We start from the raw sequence: 21816 nt of genomic DNA, 5'->3' as shown, positions 1-21816 counted from the left end.
TGTTGAATGAACGAGAAGAGATTGTCAGGTACAGAGTAGGGCTCTGGGTCTAGAGGCACTAGGCAGATCACAAAGCAGTACTGGGAGACTGAACCCTGGACAAGCTCAGACATAAGGAATGGGCACTGGGAAGCCCGGGCATCTGAACAGCAGGAGGCTGGGACAGAAGCACCATCTAAGGGGCTTGCTGCCTTTGCGCCCTGCCATTTGATGGTGGGAGCTATTGAAATATCCTCTCTCCGATGCCAGTAAATTTCATCCTGGTAACTTGGGCAGGGCCAAGCCCATGGGTAGAGTTCAGTAGCTGAACCAGTAATGATCATTCTAAAAGCTGATGAAATAGGTAAAATCAGGAGTGATAGTTAAAAGATTTAAAATGATTCAGCATAAGCACTGACCAGTCAAAATTGTCACAGGTCTTTAGTGCTAGGGAAGGGTCTCGAGGCCTCCTACTATTCCAGACATTAACCCATTGGTTGTTAGATCTTGAGGAGATCCAAAGTTTCCCTGGGAGAATCCAGAGCGGGTGGGGACTACACCTGACTTGGAGAGGTCAGAGCAGTGGCACTGTAACAGATGAGACATTTAAAACTAGTAACAATAGGCAGGTCCCTACCAGCATGTCCTCGCTGAATTCCACAAGCGTATGAGGTTAAAATATCACTGTGAGAGTCAGCCATTTTTCAAAAGCCGCCTATCCTATATTGAGAGTTTTGTTAAAACTAGATAATATAATCTGTAACTCTATTTACTAGACACACAGAAACTGTAACTTCTCAACTCTTCCGACTTGTACATGTTGTACAGTCCCTACTCTTACCTTCGGACCCCTCATATACCCTATGACTTTTTTACATACACAGAACAAGCACCTGAGTGCCGATGACCAAAGTTCATTTCTTTTGTAGAGAAATGTAAGTTCTCACACTTCCCCCTTAAGCCCTAGTGAACTGTCTTGTGCTTGTCCTATGTTGGAGGCCGTGGTGCAACTACAATGCCTGCATTTCTGCTTTGCAGACTTGTAAATCTGAGGTTGCCTTATTATTAGCTTCAGGATGAAAAGTAGCTTCAAGAAGTATTATTTTGTAATCCCTGAAATTACCGGTTGCTAAACAGTCACCCCTTTTTCTCAAATAAAAAAGAAGTTGGTGGCAGTCAGCCAAGAAAAACATTTCTCCTTGTAGAGAGAAGTGGACTGTTGTTAAAAGCCACAGTGATCATTAGCAAAGATGATGTCATAATGAGATACCTGGGCCTCCCTAGGATGCTCTGGGCCAAGGAAAGGTGATCATAGTCTTTACCGAGGCAGTGAACAGTCACCTGCCTAAAGGCATTTGGTGAAAGTGCCCAGTCTCTGGCACTCTTCTATCATAAGTTGTCCTTATTACTTTGTAAAAGCACAAAAGAAGTCCAGTATTCAAAGTTTTAAAGATCCAAAATTACAAAACAAAGAGGAAATTGGGAGTAGCCAAGGAGTCTTTCATTCACTCTTTCTCTCTCTCTCTCTCTCTTTTTTTTTTTTTTTTTTTTTAGAGTTTCACTCTTGTTGCCCAGGCTGGAGTGCAATGGCGTGATCTCAGCTCACTGCAACTTCCGCCTCCCAGGTTCATGCAATTCTCCTGCCTCAGCCTTCCGAGTAGCTGGGATTACAGGCATGCACCACCATGCCTGACTAATTTTGTATTTTTAGTAGAGATGGGGTTTCTCCATGTTGGTCAAGCTGGTCTTGAACTCCCAACCTCAGGTGATCCACCTGCCTCAGCCTCTCAAAGTGCTGGGATTACAGGTGTGAGCCACTGCACCCGGCCACTCTCTTTTTTCTTTTTATCCACTCCTTTCTCACAACTCCCCTGACACCCCATCACATTTCCTGAGGTCCGTCTCACCAAAGTCCTGGGAGGATGTGCACTATAGTGGCAAGAATACAAATGGTTTTATCACGTACCTCTAGTCAAAGAAAATCATCAGGAAAAAAATTATACTTATTGATTATAAAATGCCTCCTAGTTTAAGAAGCAATAGAGTATGAAGTAATAGCCATGGAACTTCAGGAACATTATGTAACCTCTCTTGCTTAGCCTTCTCAACTGTAAAGGGAAGGTTGTAAAATCTTCCTCACAATGTGGTTGTAAGGAAAGTTAGAATAAGATTAGATATTCATTAAAGTTTCTTCTTTAGAGCTAATGATAGCAACACCTCTAAGGTGAGGATAATCAATATATGGGTTTGAATCTCCCTATGGTTAGTAATTCCCTATCAAAGGGCTTGTAATAATTTTGGATGAAATCATTTTGAGGTGGCGGAGGAATGAAGGGAGCTCTGATGCTCCCTACCTTTGTGGGTTTCCTCTCCCCAAGGAAATCTGGGGGAAGCTGCCTGTCAACAGCATAATTGAGGTCTCATTTATCACCCGCACAGTTTTCTTCACTTTTAGGAGGAAACTTGCATTATTTGGGACTCAGTATAGATAAAAGACTTAACCAGAGTTGCCCCAGCTATGATCAGCCTTGAATTCAACAGGAGTCACATTAGCAGGCCTGCACAATCCCCCCATGGGGATTCTGGCCCCTTCCTTCTTGATGTCTGCCAGCCATGGAGCCACTCAGGGGATCACTCTTGTCAGTGTTGCTAGTACCTCCCATGAGAAAGCTGAGTGTGTCCAGGAGCTCCAGTGCCAGGGCAGCCCTCACTCCAGCAGGGCCACCCTGAGTTCTACACAGAAAAAGTCTCTGTTTTTCACCATGTTTTGCCCCTTCTCATCTTGGGATAAAGGTGGGGCAGCTTATGTCCCTTTCTCACAGTGTCTTTTATGAGAACAGTTCCTGCAACTTCTTCCAGCAAACATTGTCTCTCCAGGGCTTGACTGTGACCAGGTCAGAGACTCCATGACATCTTATTCCCCATCTCTCTCCCCAGCATTCAACTAGAAAATGCTGGTCTGTGAAAGACACTGCCAAGAGAATGAAAAGACAAGCCACAGACTAGGAAAAAATTTACATAATACATGCCCAGTAAAAGGCTTATATTCAAAACATGCAAAGAACTATTTAAAAAAATTTTTTTGAAATAAATTTATATACCATACAATTCACCCATTTAAGGTTGTATAATTCAACAGTTTGGAATATATTACTTGAGTAGTTTTGTAAGCTATAGTAAACTATATGTAACATAAAATTAGCCATTTTGACAATTTGAATTGTACAATTAAGTGGCACTAAGTACTTTCACAATGTTGTAAAACCATCACCATTATCCATTTTTAAAACTTTTTCTCACTCCAAACAGAAACTCTGTAACCAATGATCAATAGCCATCACTTCTCTTACTTCAAGTCCATGGTAACTTCAAAGCTACTTTCTGTCCTTATGAATTTTCCTGTTCCAGACATTTCATATAAGTAGAATCACACAATATTTGTCCTTTTGTGTCTGGCTTATTTTACTTAGCATAGTGTTTTCAAGGTTTATCCATGAAGTAGCACAGAGCAGAACTTCATTCCTTTTTATAGCTGAATAAATTTTCATTGCATGTATATACATTTTGTTCATCCATTCATATGTTGATGAACACCTGGGTTATTTCCACTTTTTGGCTATGGTAAATAATGCTGCAATGAACATTGACATATAATTATTTGTTCAAGTCCATGCTTTCAATTCCTTTGGGTATATGCCTAGGAGCAGAATTGCTGGGTCATATGGTAATTCTATGTTTAGCTTTTTGAGGACCACTACAATTTCCATACAGGCTGCAATATTTTACATTCTCACCAGCAGTGTACCAGCCAGAGTTTTCATTTCTCCACATGTTCACCAACACTGGTTTCCTGGTGTGTGTGTGTGTGTGTGTACGTGTGTATTTTAATTTCAGCCATTCTAGTGGGTGTAAAGTGGTACAGTGTATCATATTGTGGTTTTGATTTGCATTTTCCTACTGACTTTACCAAAGAAGATATACAGATAGAAAATAAATGTATGAAATACCTAGGAATACAGCTAACCAAGGAAAAGCAAGATCTCTACCAAGAGAACTACAAAACCCTACTGAAATAAATCAGAAACAACATAAATAAATGGAAAAACATTCCATGCTAATGGATTGGAAGAATCAGTATTGTAAAAATGGCCACACTGCCCAAAGCAATGTACAAGTTCAATGCTATTCTTATTAAGCTGCCAATGTCATTCTTCACAGAACTAGAAAAGTTATTCTAAAATTCATGTGGAAGCAAAAAAGAGTCCAACTAGCCAAGCAATCCTAAGCTAAAACAGCAAAGTTGGAAGCATCATACTGCCTGACTTCAAACAATACTATAAAGCTGCAGTAACCAAAACAGCATGGTACTGGTACAAAAACAGACCAATGGAACAGAATATAAAACTCAGAAATAAAGTCATACACGTATAACCATCTGATCATCAACAAGGCTGATAAAGACAAGTAATGGGGAAAGAGATCCCTATTCAATAAATGGTGCTGGTCTAACTGGCTAGCCATATGCAGAAGATTAAAACTGGACCTCTTCCTTTTACCATATATAAAAATTAACTTAGAGCATCAAAGATTTAAATATAAGACATCAAACTGTAAAAAAAATCCTAGAAGACAACGTAAGAAATACTCTTTTGAACGTCAACCTTGGCGAAGAACATTTGACTAAGTCCTCAAAAGCAACTGCAGCAAAAACATACAAGAAGACATACAAGTGTCCAACAAACATGAAAAAATGCTCAACATCACTGATCATCAGAGAAATGTGAATTAAAACCACAATGAGATACCATCTCACACCAGTCAGCATGGCTATTATCAAAAAGTCAATAAACAACAGATACTGGAGAGGCTGATGAGAAAAGAGAATGCTTATACACTGTAAATGTAAATGTAGTGTAAATTAGTCCAGCCACTATGGAAAGCAGTCCAGAGATTTCTCAGACTTAAAACAGAGCTACCATTGGACCCAGCAATCCCATTACTGAGTATATGCCCAAAGGAAAATAAATCATTCTACCAAAAAGACACATGCACTTGTATGTTCATCTCTGTGCTATTCACAATAGCAAAAACATGGGATCAACTCAGGTGCCCCTCAGTGAGAGAGTGGATGAAGAAAATGTGGTACATATATACCATGGAATACTATGCAGCCTTAAAAAAGAGTGAAGTCATGTTTTGCAGCAACATGAATGCAGTTGGAGGCCATAATCCTTAGTGAATTAATGCAGGAATAGAAAACCAAATACCGCATGTTCTCATTTACAAGTGGGAGCTAAATATTGAGCACACATGGACTTAAACATGGGAAGAATAGACAGTGCAGACTACTAGATGGGGGAGAAAGGAGAATACTGGAGGTTGAAAACCTACATATCAGGTACTATACACACTACCTGGGTGATAGGATCTCTACCCTAAACCTCAGCATCATGCAATATTCCTGTGTAACAAACCTGTACATGTACCCCTGTATCTAAAATAAAGACTGAAATTTAAGGGAAAAAAAGAAAAGATACTTAGCATTATATGTCAATAGAGTATTGCCAATTAAAGCAATAATGACATATCACTGTACACCTATTAGAACAACTAAAATCCAAAAAACTGACAATACCAGTTGCTGGAGAGGATGTAGAGCAACAGAAACTCTCATTCACTTCTAGCAGGAATGCAAAATGGTACAGCCACTTTAGAAAAGTTTGGCAGTTTCTTACAAAGCTAAGCATAGTTTTACCATATGATCCAGCAGTTGCACTCCAACATATTTATCCAACTGATTTAAAAACGTATGTTCACATAAAAACCTGCACAGGAATATTTACAGCAACTTTATTTATAATCACCAAAAGCTGGAAGCAACCAAGCTTTCTTCAATAAGTGGAGAAACAAACTATGGTACAAATGTACAGTGGAATGTTATTCAATGATAATAGATGAGTTATCAAGAGATGAAAATACATGGATGAACTCTAGGTGCATATTTTTAAGTAAAAGAAGCCAGTCTGAAAAGTTACATACTTTATGGTTCCAATTGTATGACATTCTGGAAAAGATGAAACTGTAGAGTCAGTAAAGAAGGTTAGTGGTCACCAGAGGTTTGGGGGAGGAAAGAGAGATGAACAAGTAAAGCCCATGGAATTTTTAAAGCAGTGAAACTATTTTGTATGATACTGTAGTGGTGGATGCATGACATGCATTTGTCCAAACCCATAGAACTTTACAGCATAAAGAATGAACCTTAATGTGTCCAGATTTTTAAAAAATTATTCAATAGGTTGGGGGATTCCAGAAAGGATGCAGACTATGATAGGAGAATCTAATTGTATTACAGATGTATGTAACAATCTCAGTGAAGAGAGTAGAGGGAAAAAGTTTTGACTTAAGTAACTTTGGAAATGAGTAGAGTCTGTTAGAATAAAGGCAAAGAGAACTGCACAGAACCACTGTACTCTATAAAATTGTTTCCCACAGTGGTTCAAGTTAACAATTTTGACACTGCTATATGGGTATACTGAAATTAAGCAATTAAGTACATAAATGGGAGATGGTCAAAGCCAAACTTTTTATTGTTGGAGTGGGAATTCACAGTTTAGCAAGGTGATGGGGTTAAAATGATCCATGTGGTAATGAATTCACATTGGAGACATTAGTATAAACTTATGTTCAGCTTAATACAGGCTCAGATGGTTAAATATAGAAAACTTCATAGATATGTGGTTATACTCCAGTTTTAATATACACATGTATATTTCCTTCCTCTGTTAACTGACAGGAACTAGAAATAAACAAGGGACACAAGTAGTAAATAGTGCCCAAACCTTGCCTTCTAATAACCATGCTCCAAAAAAGGAATTGGGGATCCTTGGAGAAATGGTTTAGTCTAGGACCACGGCTGGCAATGTACAAGAGGAACCTGGAGCATCTTGTAGTGCCAGAAAGTAAGGAATTTCAAAACAAAAACAAAAAAAACAACCAACCCACTACTGTTACATTATGGGTAGTATGTCAAAGAAATGCAAGAGCCAACCGAAAACACTCCCAATGGCCAAGGCTAGGAGTAACTTTAGAGTGGAGAAACCTGACAAGCATGACTTTTGGCCACTCATCGAGGTCCATATCAACAGTGATAATCACATTTATTATATGTACCCATGGTCTGATGTGATGAAAATGGCACTCTACTTCTGTGATCTTCCTTCCAAAAACCCATGACCACAATCCAACCATGAGAAAAACATCAGACAAGTTCCAGTAGAGGAGTATGTGCAAAATACCTAACCAGGGCTTCTCTAAACTGTCAAGGTTGTCAAAAACAAGGGACATCTGGGAAACTGTCAAAGCCAAGAGGAGCCTAAGGAGACATGATGACTAAACTTAATATAGGATCCTGGATGGGGTCCTGGAATTACATACACACACACACACACACACACACACACACATATTTTTACATATATATATATACACACACACATATTTATATATATCTGTATATGTATTAGATAAAAACTTTAAAAAATCTGAATAAACTGAAGGCTTTAGTTAATAATAATGGATAATTACTGGTTCATTGACTCTAATGAAAGTAAAATACTAATGTCAAATGTTAATAATCAGGGACACTGGTTGAGGGGGTATATGGGAACTCTGTACTGTCTTCTCAGTTTTTCTGTAAATACTGTTTGTATTAGTCCGTTTTTATACTGCTCTAAAGATACTACCTGAGACTGGGTAATTTACAAACAAAAGAGGCTTAATTGACTCCAAGTTCCACATGGCTGAGGAGGCCTCATGAAACTTACAATCATGGTAGAAAGTGAAGGGGAAGCAGGCACATCTTACATGGCGGCAGGAGAGAGAGAAAAGGGGGAAGCACCAGACACTTATCAAACAACCAGATCTCATTAGAACTCACTCACTACTACAAGAATAGCATGGGGAAAACAGCCCCTGTGATCCAATCACCTCCCATCAGGTCCCTCCCTCAACACATGGGGACTATGAATTTGGATTACAATTCAAAATGAGATTTGGGTGGGGATGCAGAGACTAACCATATCACTGTTCTAAAAAATAAAATAAAACATATGTATATAAAAACAACAACAACAACAAAAAAAAAAACAGAAAAACCCTGATGATACAGTTTCCCCATTTTTTCCAGTGAGGAAGCTGAAGTTCAGAAGTGTCAAAGTAACTGGCACAAGATGACCCTCCTACTTAAACAGCAGAGGTGGGATTTGAGTTGAGGGACCTTTCTACTGAGTCACACTGACTTTTACCTGTCTGTGGGTGGGACCCCTTCTGTTCCTTTGTTTCCTGTGTATGCACTTATGTGTGGGTGTTTTTTTCTTGTTCTTGCCAGGGGATGGCCTTTACCCTTGAAGAAAGACTGCAGCTTGGAATCCACGGCTTAATCCCACCCTGCTTTCTGAGTCAGGATGTCCAGCTCCTCCGAATCATGAGATATTATGAGCGGCAGCAGAGTGACCTGGACAAGTCAGTACCTAGCGTCTGTTCTCTCTGCTTGGTCCTTGGGCTGAGCTGTCTGTTTCCTATGCTTCACAGAGGGTTTTCTGGAAACTCTCCAGCTAAAAAAGGCTGAGAGCCCAAAGAGATCCCAGACGCAGCCCTACCTTCTAAAGGATTCATAGTCTCCCTGAGAGACAAGGCTTGTTATGACTGAGACACAGCCGACATGTCCTGGAGGAACTGGAAAGGGAAACTGCATTCCAACCAGTGGAATCTGAAGGGCCTCTGGGAAGTGGTAGAAGCTGAGTCAGCATAAGAAGCACTGATAAGACTTCAGCAGACAGCAGTGGGGTTCAGGGAGAATGTTTCACTGAGAGGGACGAAATGGAGCAAAGACGTAGAGACAGGCATGTTAAGGAAGTGGTACGTAGCTTGGGTTCCTGGAATTAGGGGGACGTGGTGGGGGAGAGGGAAATGGACAGGGGACGCCTTAGGATAGACCTAGATGTCATTTGTTGGAGGCTATGGGCAACAGTTAATAACCCTGCCTCCTCTCTGAGTTCTCCTCCAATAGAGATCCAGACATAAAGAGCCAATGGGGAATCATGGGGTCAACTTTATCAGCTTTACTAAACAAGGGAGTCACTTCCCAGGTCGCATGGCTATAAATGGGCACAGCTGGAATTTGAACACAGAGACCTGGCTCCAGAGTCTATGCTTTTCATTTCTCTGGTATGCCACAGCTAAGATGCAGCAGAGACCAGTGGCTACAAGACTAGACTCTAGTACTAGACCAAGTTCAAATCCATATTCTACCTCTTAATAGCAAAAGTTACGTAGCAAAAGTTACTTAGCCTCTATGGGTCTTTTCCCATTAGTACAATGAGTACCATAGGGAAAACTCATAGGGTTGTTACGAGGATTAAATGCCTTAGTATTTGTGTTGTGCTTAGAACAGTGCCTGGCACATAGTAGGCAGTATGTCAGCGTTTGTCAAGTAAATATGTCACCTTGTTATTTGCTCTAGCAGAAATGTAGGAAGAAGATAAGGAATCCCCCTCTTAGAACAAACAAACTCTAGAACTTGGCCAGTTCAATCTATAGAACAAACTGGCCAAGACTTTGGGTCCTTGAGGATGTGGCTGTCCCCCTGGGGCAGAGCTCAGCAACTTGCCAGGGTCACCCTGCACTCATCCTCTGTTTCCCTCATACCATCCATTGCTTCTGAGTGGTGATGAGCACGGAAGCTTCTGCTCATACCTCCACCCCTACTCCCAAAGCTCTAAACTCAAAGGATGTTAGTCACATTAACTCCAAGGCCATACTGTGGTCAGGCCAAATATCCTCTCCCTCTTTTTTATCTAACTCTAATTGGGTCTAGCTAAGTCACTCTGAAGAGCAAGCCAGAAATGACACAATGAATTCAACTAACAGGATGAGACACGCCCTAAATTTGAATAATTTGAACCTTCTTCTTTTGTTAAATGTATAAAGAAGAAATCAAGTCCAAAGTGAAATCCTCTTCCTACAGACATTAAGCTCTAAACGTTAAATTCAAAAATCCTTCCCTCACCAGTTATTTCCAGCTAGATGGGCCTCACTAATAGATCTGGGGAAACATTCCAGGCTCAGGGACAGAAGAGTGTGCCCATTCCTGGGAGTTCTAGAGGCTCATCCCTGATGCTGCTTGACCACCTTGACCCGCTTATTTCCAGGAGCCCCTTATTTTACAGGGTGCTTGGGGACATGCTAAGAAAACTTATCTTCTTTCAAGTAAGGGCAGTGGTGTGCTGGTAAATCTTTAATAACTGGTTCTCTGTGTGGGGTGAGGAATGCGGTAGGAAATTATGGCATCCACCAGATTCCATAGTGTAAATACTTGTATGATGGCTAGTTTCAGGTTACCAGTTTGACATAACTGAAGGTAGAACTGAGAAAAGATGTGCACAAATGGCTATTGGGTAAGAGAATCCCACACTGGCAATGGGCTGAGATCCTGGCTCTTCCTGAGTATCAGTCCTCTCTTGCTAGAAACACCTTCCAGAGCACAGTTTTTAGTTTTCCACCAAAGGACCAATTCCTTTGGTAGAGAGGAGAAGGCTGAGACCCAAGAGGTCACACAAGACTTCCCCAAGTTCACACGGCTAATAAATGGCAGAGCTGGGATTCAAACCCAGGATCCTGATGTCATGCCCAGTGATCATTTCACCAGACCACAGATGTTTTCCCCCTGTTAGAGCATTTCTCCCATCCCTCCCTATGCCAGCGCATCAAGTACCTTGGTACTCTCCCCAAGATTATTATCCAGAAAGGTTGTGATATTAGCAGTCACACTTAATTGTGAATTTCAACCCCTAGGTTTTCTCTCACAGAGGTTTTTGCATTCTTAGGCGTCTGAATGGAAGGCTCTTTTCCTGGCTTAGTGATTTCAGGTTTCAGGGATCAGGTAAAAGAGAGATTATTTTTAGAAATCACAATTTGTGACAGGAACCAGCCCAGTGTGGTAGGAGAGGCCAGTCCATTGAGTTCTTATATGCCCAGGATTTTCCCTACCCAATCCCCAGAATGTTACTATGCTATTGTCATTTCATTAATGTTCACATAATATCATAAGCATCTTGAACAATGGTTGAGAGCACAGATTCCAGAGTCAGACTGCTTAGATTCACATTCCCACCCTGCTATGGACCTGGGGTGAGTCAGTTTCTCTCTACATTAGTCTCCTTGCCTCTAAAATAGCAAGAATTATAATCCCTACTTCACAAGCCATCGGAGGTTTTAAAGGAGTTGTTGTAAAATATTTAGAACCGTACCTTCACCATGTATAATAATAAGCACCACAAGCAGGTCATCTTCACATTTCGTAGCTGTTGAAGCTCATGCTCAGGGCAGATGGCTTGCCCATGAAGGTGCCCTTGTAGCTGGGCAGGAGTGGGAGCCCTGGGTCTTTGCACTACACCACAGAGGCATCAGGGCCTGCTGCTACCCCATGTCAGCTTGCTTTTTCTCTCCCTTTCCAAGGTACATCATTCTCATGACACTCCAAGACCGGAACGAGAAGCTCTTCTACCGAGTGCTGACTTCGGATGTGGAGAAGTTCATGCCTATCGTGTACACACCCACTGTGGGGCTGGCCTGTCAGCACTATGGCCTCACCTTCCGCAGGCCCCGGTGAGCCCCCGTGGAGTGAGGGCTCCGGGAGGGGCTGCCTCATAGAGGGGAATAAATTCTTTCCACCGTTCATGCATGTATTGAGACCCTGGAGGCTGACTCCTGATTGGGTCGGTAGTCCAACAAAAAGACACTTGATTTTAAGCATTTGCTCAGGAAAATGGCCCCATAAGCAGATAAATGAGCGGAAAGAGTAGTTAGCAAGGGGATATCAAATCTTCTTCACTTCCAAATAATAAATGCCCAGCATGCTCAGAGTTGACCTGAGAGAGTTCAGGTTGTATTTCTCTCATTATCAACCTATCACTTCTCTCGCCCTCTCTGGTCATCTCCAAAGTACCAACAGCTCTCCTGCCAATTCAGGCCAATGAATAATGGAGTGTTGGATACCAAAGACTGAATTTTTTTGCTGTCTCGAAAAACCAGCATATCTTCCTTCAGGCTTGACTCAGATTCTCCTTTAAATGTCATTTTATTAGACAAAATTTTGGCACTCCATTTTCTTTCAAAGCCAAATAATTTTGAGCAGTTTTCTAAAGCAATCAGTTTTTTTTTCATAATGACTTCAGAATATATGTTTAAAAAAAAGAAAAAATGGTAGGGTCCTCAGGGGAAGTTGCCTTATAATCATAAATACATAGTTCTAGCACTAATGTTAAAAAAGCTACCTGGTTTATTATATGTAATGGAACATTGTTCTAGTCTACGTTCAAATATGTAACATACTGTGCACAGATGTGTAATTTACATTTATGTAGAATTTATAAGTCAGTGTTTGTAAATCACACGTTATATGGGGAACATGTAATCATGAATTCAAAACAGCTTTAATTTAGAAAAACAATCTTCTAGTTTTGTAGCCAGCATTTGGGTTGAATATTACAATATGGTTACAGTGTGTTCCCAATGCCAGTCCTGTTTCTTTCTGGGTCCCACTGTTACCATTGGCAAAGGACAGCACATCAAACCTCATCCTGATGGTGGTGTGTCTGGCTATTGCAGCAGACACGTCCTCATCACTCAGAATAGCTAAGCTTTTGCAAACCTATAGAGGCCCACTATGCCAGGGCCCCATAGCAGTTCTGGTCTTCAACATGCTTCTTTCAACAGGAAAGAGACTCCTGTTCTCTTATTCCCATTCCCGAAACCAATAGTGGCAGAGACATTAGGAGCTGATGGTACATTTCTGAAGGATTGCAGGACTGTATGTACTTCCCTGTTCCTATGCAGAAATCATCCTTTCTGCACAGATCAGCTCATGGCATTTTATCTGAGGCATTTAGCAGCTCCCTAGGGCTTAAAGAATCAAGACCAACACTTTGATAGATCTAAGCCTGTCACAGCCCAGCTCCAAAATTCAATGTTCTACCTACTCTGATCTGTTCTCCATGCCCAAGTACACCGATGTTCTTCTCCATGCCTATGTACATATGGTCCTGTCTGCCTCAAACTCCTGCATCTCTCCCTTTCCTTGGTCTCCACTCATCACAATTCAGGTTATCCTTCAAGGCCCACCCCAAGGGTCAACTTCTCCATGGAGCCCTCCCCCATCCCTCAGGCTGAACTGACCACCCCTTTTTTGGCCTCCTCAAAATCCATTACACATACTTCTTCTATCCCATAGTTTTCTTTTTTGTTTTTCATGTTTTTAGTTATTGTTTGTTCATAACTCTCTTCTACTAGAATACAAACTTCTTGAAGGGGCAAGTAACATGATGGATCAGTTGTGTATTCTAGACCAATACTTGGCAAGTAATTGTCACTCAGTTGGGAAAGTAATGCTGTGTACTCACTGGGAAGAATTGGTTCTTTGCAGTCAGCCCCGAATTTTAATCTTCTTGACCCTGGTTGATTTTCTTATCTTCTCTCTGCCTTTATTTCCACATTTATGAAATCGAGGTAACAATACTACCTACTTCAATCATTATGAGGGTAAAATGAGAAGTGTGGATCAGGTACCTGGCAGAAAATTGGAACCAGATAAATGTCAGTGTCTATTTCTCTTCAGTAACTATTGTAGAAAGGAGAAAGGATTAATAGATGTAGAGTCATATTATACATTGCATGTTTAAATATTTACCAACAGAAAGTAGAATCATTGAACATGTAACAAACTAAGACTTTTAACTTCAGAAGGAAACTGAACCCAAGATCATGCAAACATACACAATTTTGCTTTTCCAGAACCAACTTTTTCCTGAAGAGGACCTTTATCCCCCTAAGGCAAGATTAACCATCTCCCCTGACTAAGATCTTATGGAAATTCAAGTCTATCCCACCCTGGCCCCTATTGCCAGGACGTGTGGAAGCCCTCACTCCATAAGCTCCTATGGAAACTAGATTGTAGTGGCTTCAGTTGGTTCCAGACAAACTAGTATCAGGGTCAGGACCTTGCATATGCACCAGGCTTGTGAAAGTAGAATTTGCCTCCAGAGCCCACTCCAGAATCCAGGGAAACCACCAGGACTGAATTTACATATCTTAACTCATTTAATTATTACAACCTCCCTAGGAGGTAGGCCCCATTTTTATCTCAATTGCAGATGGGAAAACTGAGGCACAGGAAAATAACTTACCCGAAGTCACATATAGTTTATAACCAGCAAAGCCAGGGCCCAACCCAATCTGAACCAAAGTGTGGACAGGCAACCACCACACTACACTGACTCTTATAGTTTAGGACTGTGCACAGCTGGTGGGCATTTTGGGTGGGATGTCGTTGCAGCTCCAGGAATGTTTGACTGCCCAGGGGTCTCAGGTGGGGATTGCTAGATACCATTTCTAGAGCTCTCCTGGGAGGAATTGATCCAGCGAGGTCCCAGGGCCTGCAGCTGGGTGAGCTTGAGGCAGGCTTGGGCAGACTTAACCGTCTTCTTGAATTAGTCCCTCACACTCTTGGTTCAGACTTACCGAATATGTTGTGCACAAACCCTTCTTCAGATGATTACCCAATTAAGTTATTTGACATGTGACATTCTGAGTTGTTGCTCTAGGTTTCCATCTGGCTGCTTTCCAGGTGTGGATTCCACACCTGCCTTGTTCCTGAGGGACATAAAAGTCTGGGCTCCACCCAAGCCCTGAACTTCATCTGAGACCTGGCTTGGACTTACTTTGTGGATTAGCATCTGAAGGGAGGACAGTCCTAGGCTGAGAGGGAGAGAGTCAGCGCCTTCTCAGTTTCTGAAATGATAAACACTTCTGCCAGGTTCCCAAGAACAATGAAGTCCTCTGTAAAAGTGTCTGGCCCCCCACCAAAGCTAATTACATCCAGCTGATGCTAAAATTGAGCCGTCAACCTGCCTGGGGCTCTGCATCACCTCACAACCAAGGAAAGAGTATCTCAGGGGCACCTGAGTGTCCCTGGGCAGACAGGCACCACAGAAGGTTCTGGGCTCTGGTGGAGCCTCCTCTGCCTCATCCTGGCTCTCACCTGACATCCTCTGCATGCACCTCCATGAGCCTGGCCTAAGGGAATGTCCCCTGAAGGTCAGTCACTAGTGTGTGAGCTGGAAGAGGTGAAAGCCAGAGGTGAGGCTGGGTGGAGGCTGAGATAGAACTCAACCCAGAGGAAGAGGGTGAGGAGGAAGCCAATATGGGGTCCAGTGTCAGTGAATACTCTCCCTTTCCCAGGCCACATCACTCTTGACCAGTCCTGTCTTCACACGCCTTATCCTCTTGGGCTCCAAGCAATGTGCTGCACCCGCCTGTAAACCTAACATTTCCTGGCTTTGGTATAGGTCTAACCTGTATGGATGATGGAGATCTGAAAGAAAACGTTATGACACTTGTTAAAGATAGTAAGGCAGACTTTATTCAGGAGCTGGAGAGCAGGGGACTACGATAGACATATAACTATGGCAGAGGAGTCTTGCAGTGAGGGAGAGAGATTGGGCTCAACTCTGACTCCAATAAGGACAAATGGGGATTTATAACCCAGGAACAGCATGGGGGGCAGTGCTTGGAAAATTACTAGGAGGAAACATCAAGAATGGGGGGTTTCCGGTTAAATTGATAGGATGGGATTATTGCTGAAGGCAGGCCAGAGTCCTGAGATAACAAGGGTGACGAGTTACCAAAGGTAGGTGGAGGATTTTAGCCAAAACGACTTAGCAGGATTCTTGCTCAAACTGGATTCTACAAGGACAGGAAGGGAAGCCCAATGTCTGACCTAGTCAGAGGAGACTCAGGAGCCCAACTAAAGTTTTGGTCGAAGGAGAGTCTTTGTCAGAGGGCTGGGAGGTAGCAGAAGCAGCACAGACTTTGAAGCCAGGCAGTCTTGGCCTTGAATCTCAGCTCCTGATGACTTTTGGCAATTAATTTAGCACCTCCTCAGCCTCCTCATATGTAAAATGGAAATAACACCTATTCACATGGCTGCTTGGGAAGATTCAGTGAGATTCCAAGTGTTAAAGGGCCTGGCCTTGGTAAGAGCTCAGCAGCTGTGATCTGCTTGACCCAGGACCCCCAGGAGTTGTCATCTACTCAGTCACCCCACCGAAGAATACACACTGTAAACCTACTGAGGCCACCCCAGTCCTCTGAAGTACTGCCACACTCTGTTGTTTGATTCAGACCTGAAATCATCTGTACTTGCACTTAACTGGCAAATCATTAGCAAGTATGTGTGAGGAATTAGAGATTGGGCTGTGATGAGTTAGAAAGGTGAGGCTGGGAAGTGGGACTTGGTTTTATATAGTCGGAGGCTCTGTGGAAAGTACCTGAAGGTGTATTTGGACAAAGCCAGCAACCCTTGGCCCTGAGCCAAGCTGCTGTCTTTCTTATCTGCAAACAGGTGGTCTTCTGCACACCAGCCAATAACATATATACAGGATATTAATAGTTACCATTTATTGAATGCATGTACTTCTCATGGGAGGGACGTGGTCTAGCTATTTGGTGTGCATTATTGTTGAGCCCTACAACAACCCCTCGAGGTGCTTATTATTTCACTGAGATGAAAATGAAAGCTAACTTATCTAAGACAATCACAGCTGACCCAGAGCCAATTTCCTGTGTTATATTCCTGAATTCATAGTCCAGTTTCTGCTTGGCCCTGGTAAACATGACACCTCATTCTGGCCTTCACTTAAACTCCCTTGCCAGACAGGTCTGCACCCAGGAGGGGCACACACATGTGTGCACACACACCCACACTTGGGAGGCATAGCATACCACGTTGGACAGAGCACTTGAGCTGGAGTCAGTGGTAGTGGTTCAGCCCCCTCATCTAAATACCATGTGGTCTTGGAGCCTAGCTACTCCACTGCAAGTTCGGATCACAGGAACTATCCACCTTGTGGGATCATTATGAGGGTCAGAAGGGCTAAACGCATGTGAACATGCTTTGTCAATTGTAAAGTTCGTCATAAGCTTAAAGCAGGGGTATTACTTTTTCATCTCTTCTTCCCCCTCACCCCATACCTGTAAGAGGATATGGTTAAGGTTCACATTTACCTCCTTGGAGTTTCCTGCTTCCTGCTCAATATGTCTGGTATGCTTCATTTTCTTGCATTGGAACCTTCTTGTCTTCAACCACCTCCACCAGCAACCCTCACGTGCACATGCATGTGCACGTACACCCAGAGCGACCCCTGGGACACGAATCACATGCCTCTGCTTCCTAAATACCCACTGGAGCTCATTTCCAACTCTACGCAAGACCAACGAATGTCAACACTTTGACCAAAGCCACTCTGGAAAACAAAGACAACCTTGCCCCAGTAAATGGAGAGATCCCTGACACCCAGGGCATGGTATTTGAGCACATCACAACACAGTTCCAACCCAGCTGTCCATTGATTGGGAATATGCACAAACACACACACATACTCCCAGGACAACTGGGAGGCAAGCAGAAAGCAAGGACTAGCATCATCAAACCAGCCTCCTGCCCAATCTCAGAGCACCAAAGCACTGATTCCTTTGGCCAAGACTGTTTGACATTCCAATTCCACCCAGACTCTGCTGCCAGACTTTCAGCTATGCTGCTGGAAAGGCTTTCTTGAGTAGAGTGTGTGCAAGGCCTGCACCCGGTTCTGGTTAATGTCTCATCTGGCTCTTTTAGTCCCTTGTCCTTGGCTGTTATAGGGAGAGCACTGGATTGGGAGTCAGGAGATCTGGGTTCTACCCCTCAACCATCCCCTTTCTGGCTACAACTCCTTAGGCAAGTCACTTAGCTCATTAGCCTCTAGTAACAGTGGTAGGGTTCTGCGCATGGCTTCCATGATCTCCTCTAGCTCTAACATTTTATGATCTAGTAACCCAAACTCTATAACCAAGTTAGAAATAGATCTTTAAGTGATCCATGGTAATATTATGCAGCCAAACCTAAGTTTCCCCACCTGTAAAATTGAGAGGGTCTAGTTAGAGCACCAATTCTCAGTCCTGGCTGTGCACTTGAAGTGTCTAGGGAACTGTAAATCAGAATCCCTGAAATGGAGCCCAGGCATCTCTGGTTTTCAGAAGCTTTTCAGAGGACTCTAATGGGCAGCCAGGGCTGAGAACTGCTGAGCTGGGTGTTCCCTGAAATTCCTTACAGCTTGAATCTTCTGTGACTTTTAGGGAGTTGATAAACTGCATCCCATATATTCCAGCCCATCCCAACCTGGAAGTACTCTTGAAGGTTGAGGTCATAATAAGATAACAGAACCTTCGTCTCCAACTCAACCTTCAGTAAGCCAAATTGTTCAGCCCCACCACCCAAGCCCCCTCATCTCATTCACAGGGTTGGTGGGGGAGTTCTACATCTGCCATCCTTCTCTCTCCCCCAATTTCGTCTCAGTACACAAGTTCCTATCACTACACAGAAGTCTCACTTCCAAGTTTCACTCTTATTCTCTTGACTCCCCCATGTAATCACCTACTTTGTAATGGTAATAGCTGTCCACTCATGTGATGGCAATAATTGATTAGATAGGAGCAAACATCTGGCTCAAGGGTGGTTAATCATTTAGGTAACCGTGTGACCAGTGTGGCCTGGCTCAAGAGATGCACTGGGCCAGTTCATGTCCTTTTCAGGAATTTGAAATGAGACATGATAGAAGTCATATAGAAAGAATTTTCCACTTGGGAAGAAAAATTAAAGCAAAAAGGTTACCATGGTTTAGACTTTAGAGTTAGGTTGTGGTAGGCCAATGGCAAATGCCAGCTGAGAAGGAACAGAAAATAATAGAGCTGGAAGTAAAGGAATATTTTGGAGAGAGGAGATAAGGGCAGATGGGAGAGAAACAGGGAAAAACACAGAGAGAGTGGTCCCTCAAGCTGCCTCAGTTCATGACAGCTTTCCATTCCAGTTCCTGTCCAAAACTTTACAATAGGCACTCTTTCTCCAGAGGTAACTTAAGTGAACTTCTGCCTTAGGTAACTAGAACAGCCAAACTGAAAAAGAGCTATGAAATCAGATGGATCTGATCCCTTGTGAATAGGCTGGATGGAGCTAACAGGTTAAAGTAAGTATCTCAACTTTAGTGAGCATTAAATTCACCTGGAGGGCTTGTTAAAACAGAGTGAGCAAGTCTGGGAGGAGACCAGAGAATGTATGTATCAATGAGGTCCAGGTTATGTTGATGCTTCTGGCCAGAGACCACACTTTTGAGAACCACCAGACGAAAAGATGATGAAAGGCAGCTCACTGCAAAGTGAACAGAGACCATCGAAAGGAGGTAGGAGTAGTAGATATTTCCACAGTCCACTGTACATTAGTAGATGGAGCTGGGAGTCATGAAATATGGGTTCCTGTCATGAACTAGCAGCATGACCTATAATCCTCCCCCTTTCTGGACCTCACTTTCCTCATCTATAAAGTGACGATATTGGTAGATGATCTCAGGGCTCCTTCCAGCCCTTGCAGTCTTTCATTTTTCTTGCAGATTGGAGCACCGTGGCTACAAATTTGCCTCTGAGGTTTCTGGCATTTAAGGGAGGAAAATGCAAAAGTTAATGAAAACACATACTTTTCATTTTCTGACAAGAAAAAGCTTGCAGGCTTATCTGCAGAAGTGTCAATTTTTTGCTAAGAGCTCTGATTCACAAATGGGCACCTTCCCAGACAGACCAGCTGGGCAATCCAGAATCTGTCATGGATTATTTGATGCCGCGACTTGGGAATTGATGCCGGAATAGATCTTAGGAAGGTGGCAGGAGAAGGAGTCCTTCCAAAGCATAAGGTTGTTCAGCTGTTATTTGACATGAATGTCACATGGAGTAAGTTAATTGTATCTAGATCCCACATTGCTGAAATACTTTGGAACAGAGGTAGAGGAGAGAAGGAACATTTATTTTTGTGTCTGAATTATACAGATTTCAATCACTGAGGGAATTAGCTTATTTTTTTTAGTGAAAGCTTTGAGATTTGCATCTGAAAAAGTGAGTTTGTGCTTAAATGCATGTGACCTGCCTGGGACTTTAATATCCAGAAGGAGCAGCTTGCTCTCGGGGAAGGACAGACACTCCTCAGCCATCCACGAGTTTGGGTGGGAGTGAAGGCTGCAATGTCTGAGCAGCCCCCACAAATGCAGAGATTGTTTTCCTTACTTAAATGGGAGACAGATGCACTTTATTAACTAGAACAGGATGTTCTGGGTTGACTTCCTTTAGCCAAAGGCATTATTCCCTGGCAATTTAAACAAACTGACTTTTGTTTCTTTTTTATCTGGCTCTGTCCTTTTCCTCCTTTGTCCCTGGCAATCACAGTCATGGTGATCAAAAGGATAGGTGTGGGGAGAATTTCCTAGCCCTGACAAGGAAATACGTACATGCAAGCAGGAGTTGAGTGGACCATTCCTCAGATAACCTTCATCTCCCATTGACCTATAAAATGCACTAAGTGTTCCGTTTGCTCACACTGAGTTTCGTCTAAAAAGAGTGGCTTCTTTGTTGTTTTGTTTTAAATTATTTAATTTATTTTTATTTTATTTTATTATAGTTTAAGTTCTGGGATACATGTGCAGAACGTGCAGGTTTGTTACATAGGTATATACATGCCATGGTGGTTTACTGCACCCATCAACCCATCATCTACATTAGGTATTTCTCCTAATGCTATCCCTCCCGCAGCCCTCCATCCCCTGACAGGCCCCAGTGTGTGATGTCCCCCTCCCTGTGTCCATGTGTTCTCATTGTTAAACTCCCACTTATAAGTGAAAACATGCAGTGTTTCATTTTCTGTGCCTATGTTAGTATGCTGAGAATGATAATTTCCAGCTTCACCCATGTCCCTGCAAAGAACATGAACTTATCCTTTTTTATGGCTGCATAGTATTCCATGGTGTATATGTGTCACATTTTCTTTATCCAGTCTATCATTGATGGGCATTTGGATTGGTTCCAAGTCTTTGCTATAGTGAATAGTGCTGCAATAAACACATGCATGCATGTGTCTTTATGCTGGAATGATTTATAATCCTTTGGGTATATACCCAGTAATGGGATTGCTGGGTCAAATTGTATTTCTGGTTCTAGATCCTTGAGGAATCGCCACACTGTCTTCCACAATGGTTGAACTAATTTACACTCCCACCAACAGTGTAAAAGTGTTCCTATTTCTCCACATCCTCCAGCATCTGTTGTTTCCTGACTTTTTAATGATCACCATTCTAACTGGCTTGAGATGGTATCTCATTGTGGATTTGCATTTAACTAATGACCAGAGATGATGAGCTTTTTTTCATATTTTTGTTGGTGGCATTAATGTCTTCTTTTGAGAAGTGTCTGTTCATATCTGTCACCCACTTTTTGTTGGGGTTGTCTGTTTTCTTCTTGTAAATTTATTTAAGTTCTTTGTAGATTCTGGATATTAGTCCTTTGTCAGATGGATAGATTAAAAAATTTTTCTCCCATTCTGTAGGTTGTCTGTTCACTCTGATGATAGTTTTTTTTGTCTGTGCAGAAGCTTTTTAGTTTAACTAGATCCTGGTTATCAATTTTGGCTTTTGTTGCCACTGCTTTTGGTGTTTTAGTGATGAAGTCTTTGCCCTTGCCTGTGTCCTGAATGGTATTGCCTAGGTTTTCTTCTAGGGTTTTTGTGGTTTTAGGTCTTGTATTTAAGTCTTTAATCCATCTTGAGTAAATTTTTGTATAAGGTGTAAGGAAGGGGTCCAGTTTCAGTTTTCTGCATATGGCTAGCCAGTTTTCCCAACACCATTTATTAAATAAGGAATCCTTTCCCTATTGCTT

General features: G+C 42.3%; 1 protein-coding gene across 1 annotated transcript in view; it reads left to right on the top strand.

Annotated features, from left to right (window-relative positions):
• Positions 1-21816, top strand: part of ME3 (malic enzyme 3) — a 225187-nt gene that overhangs the window by 97594 nt on the left and 105777 nt on the right. The window contains exons 3-4 of the mRNA XM_008020439.3: positions 8366-8499; positions 11494-11643. Coding sequence (XP_008018630.1) covers positions 8366-8499; positions 11494-11643 — 284 coding nt within the window. The remainder of the gene's footprint in view (positions 1-8365; positions 8500-11493; positions 11644-21816) is intronic.

The sequence above is a fragment of the Chlorocebus sabaeus genome, chromosome 1, assembly GCF_047675955.1.
Source record: "Chlorocebus sabaeus isolate Y175 chromosome 1, mChlSab1.0.hap1, whole genome shotgun sequence".
NCBI classification, from domain to species: Eukaryota; Metazoa; Chordata; class Mammalia; order Primates; family Cercopithecidae; genus Chlorocebus; species Chlorocebus sabaeus.
The sequence above is the reverse complement of the archived record's forward strand: the minus strand, read 5'-3'. Positions and strand labels throughout refer to the sequence as shown.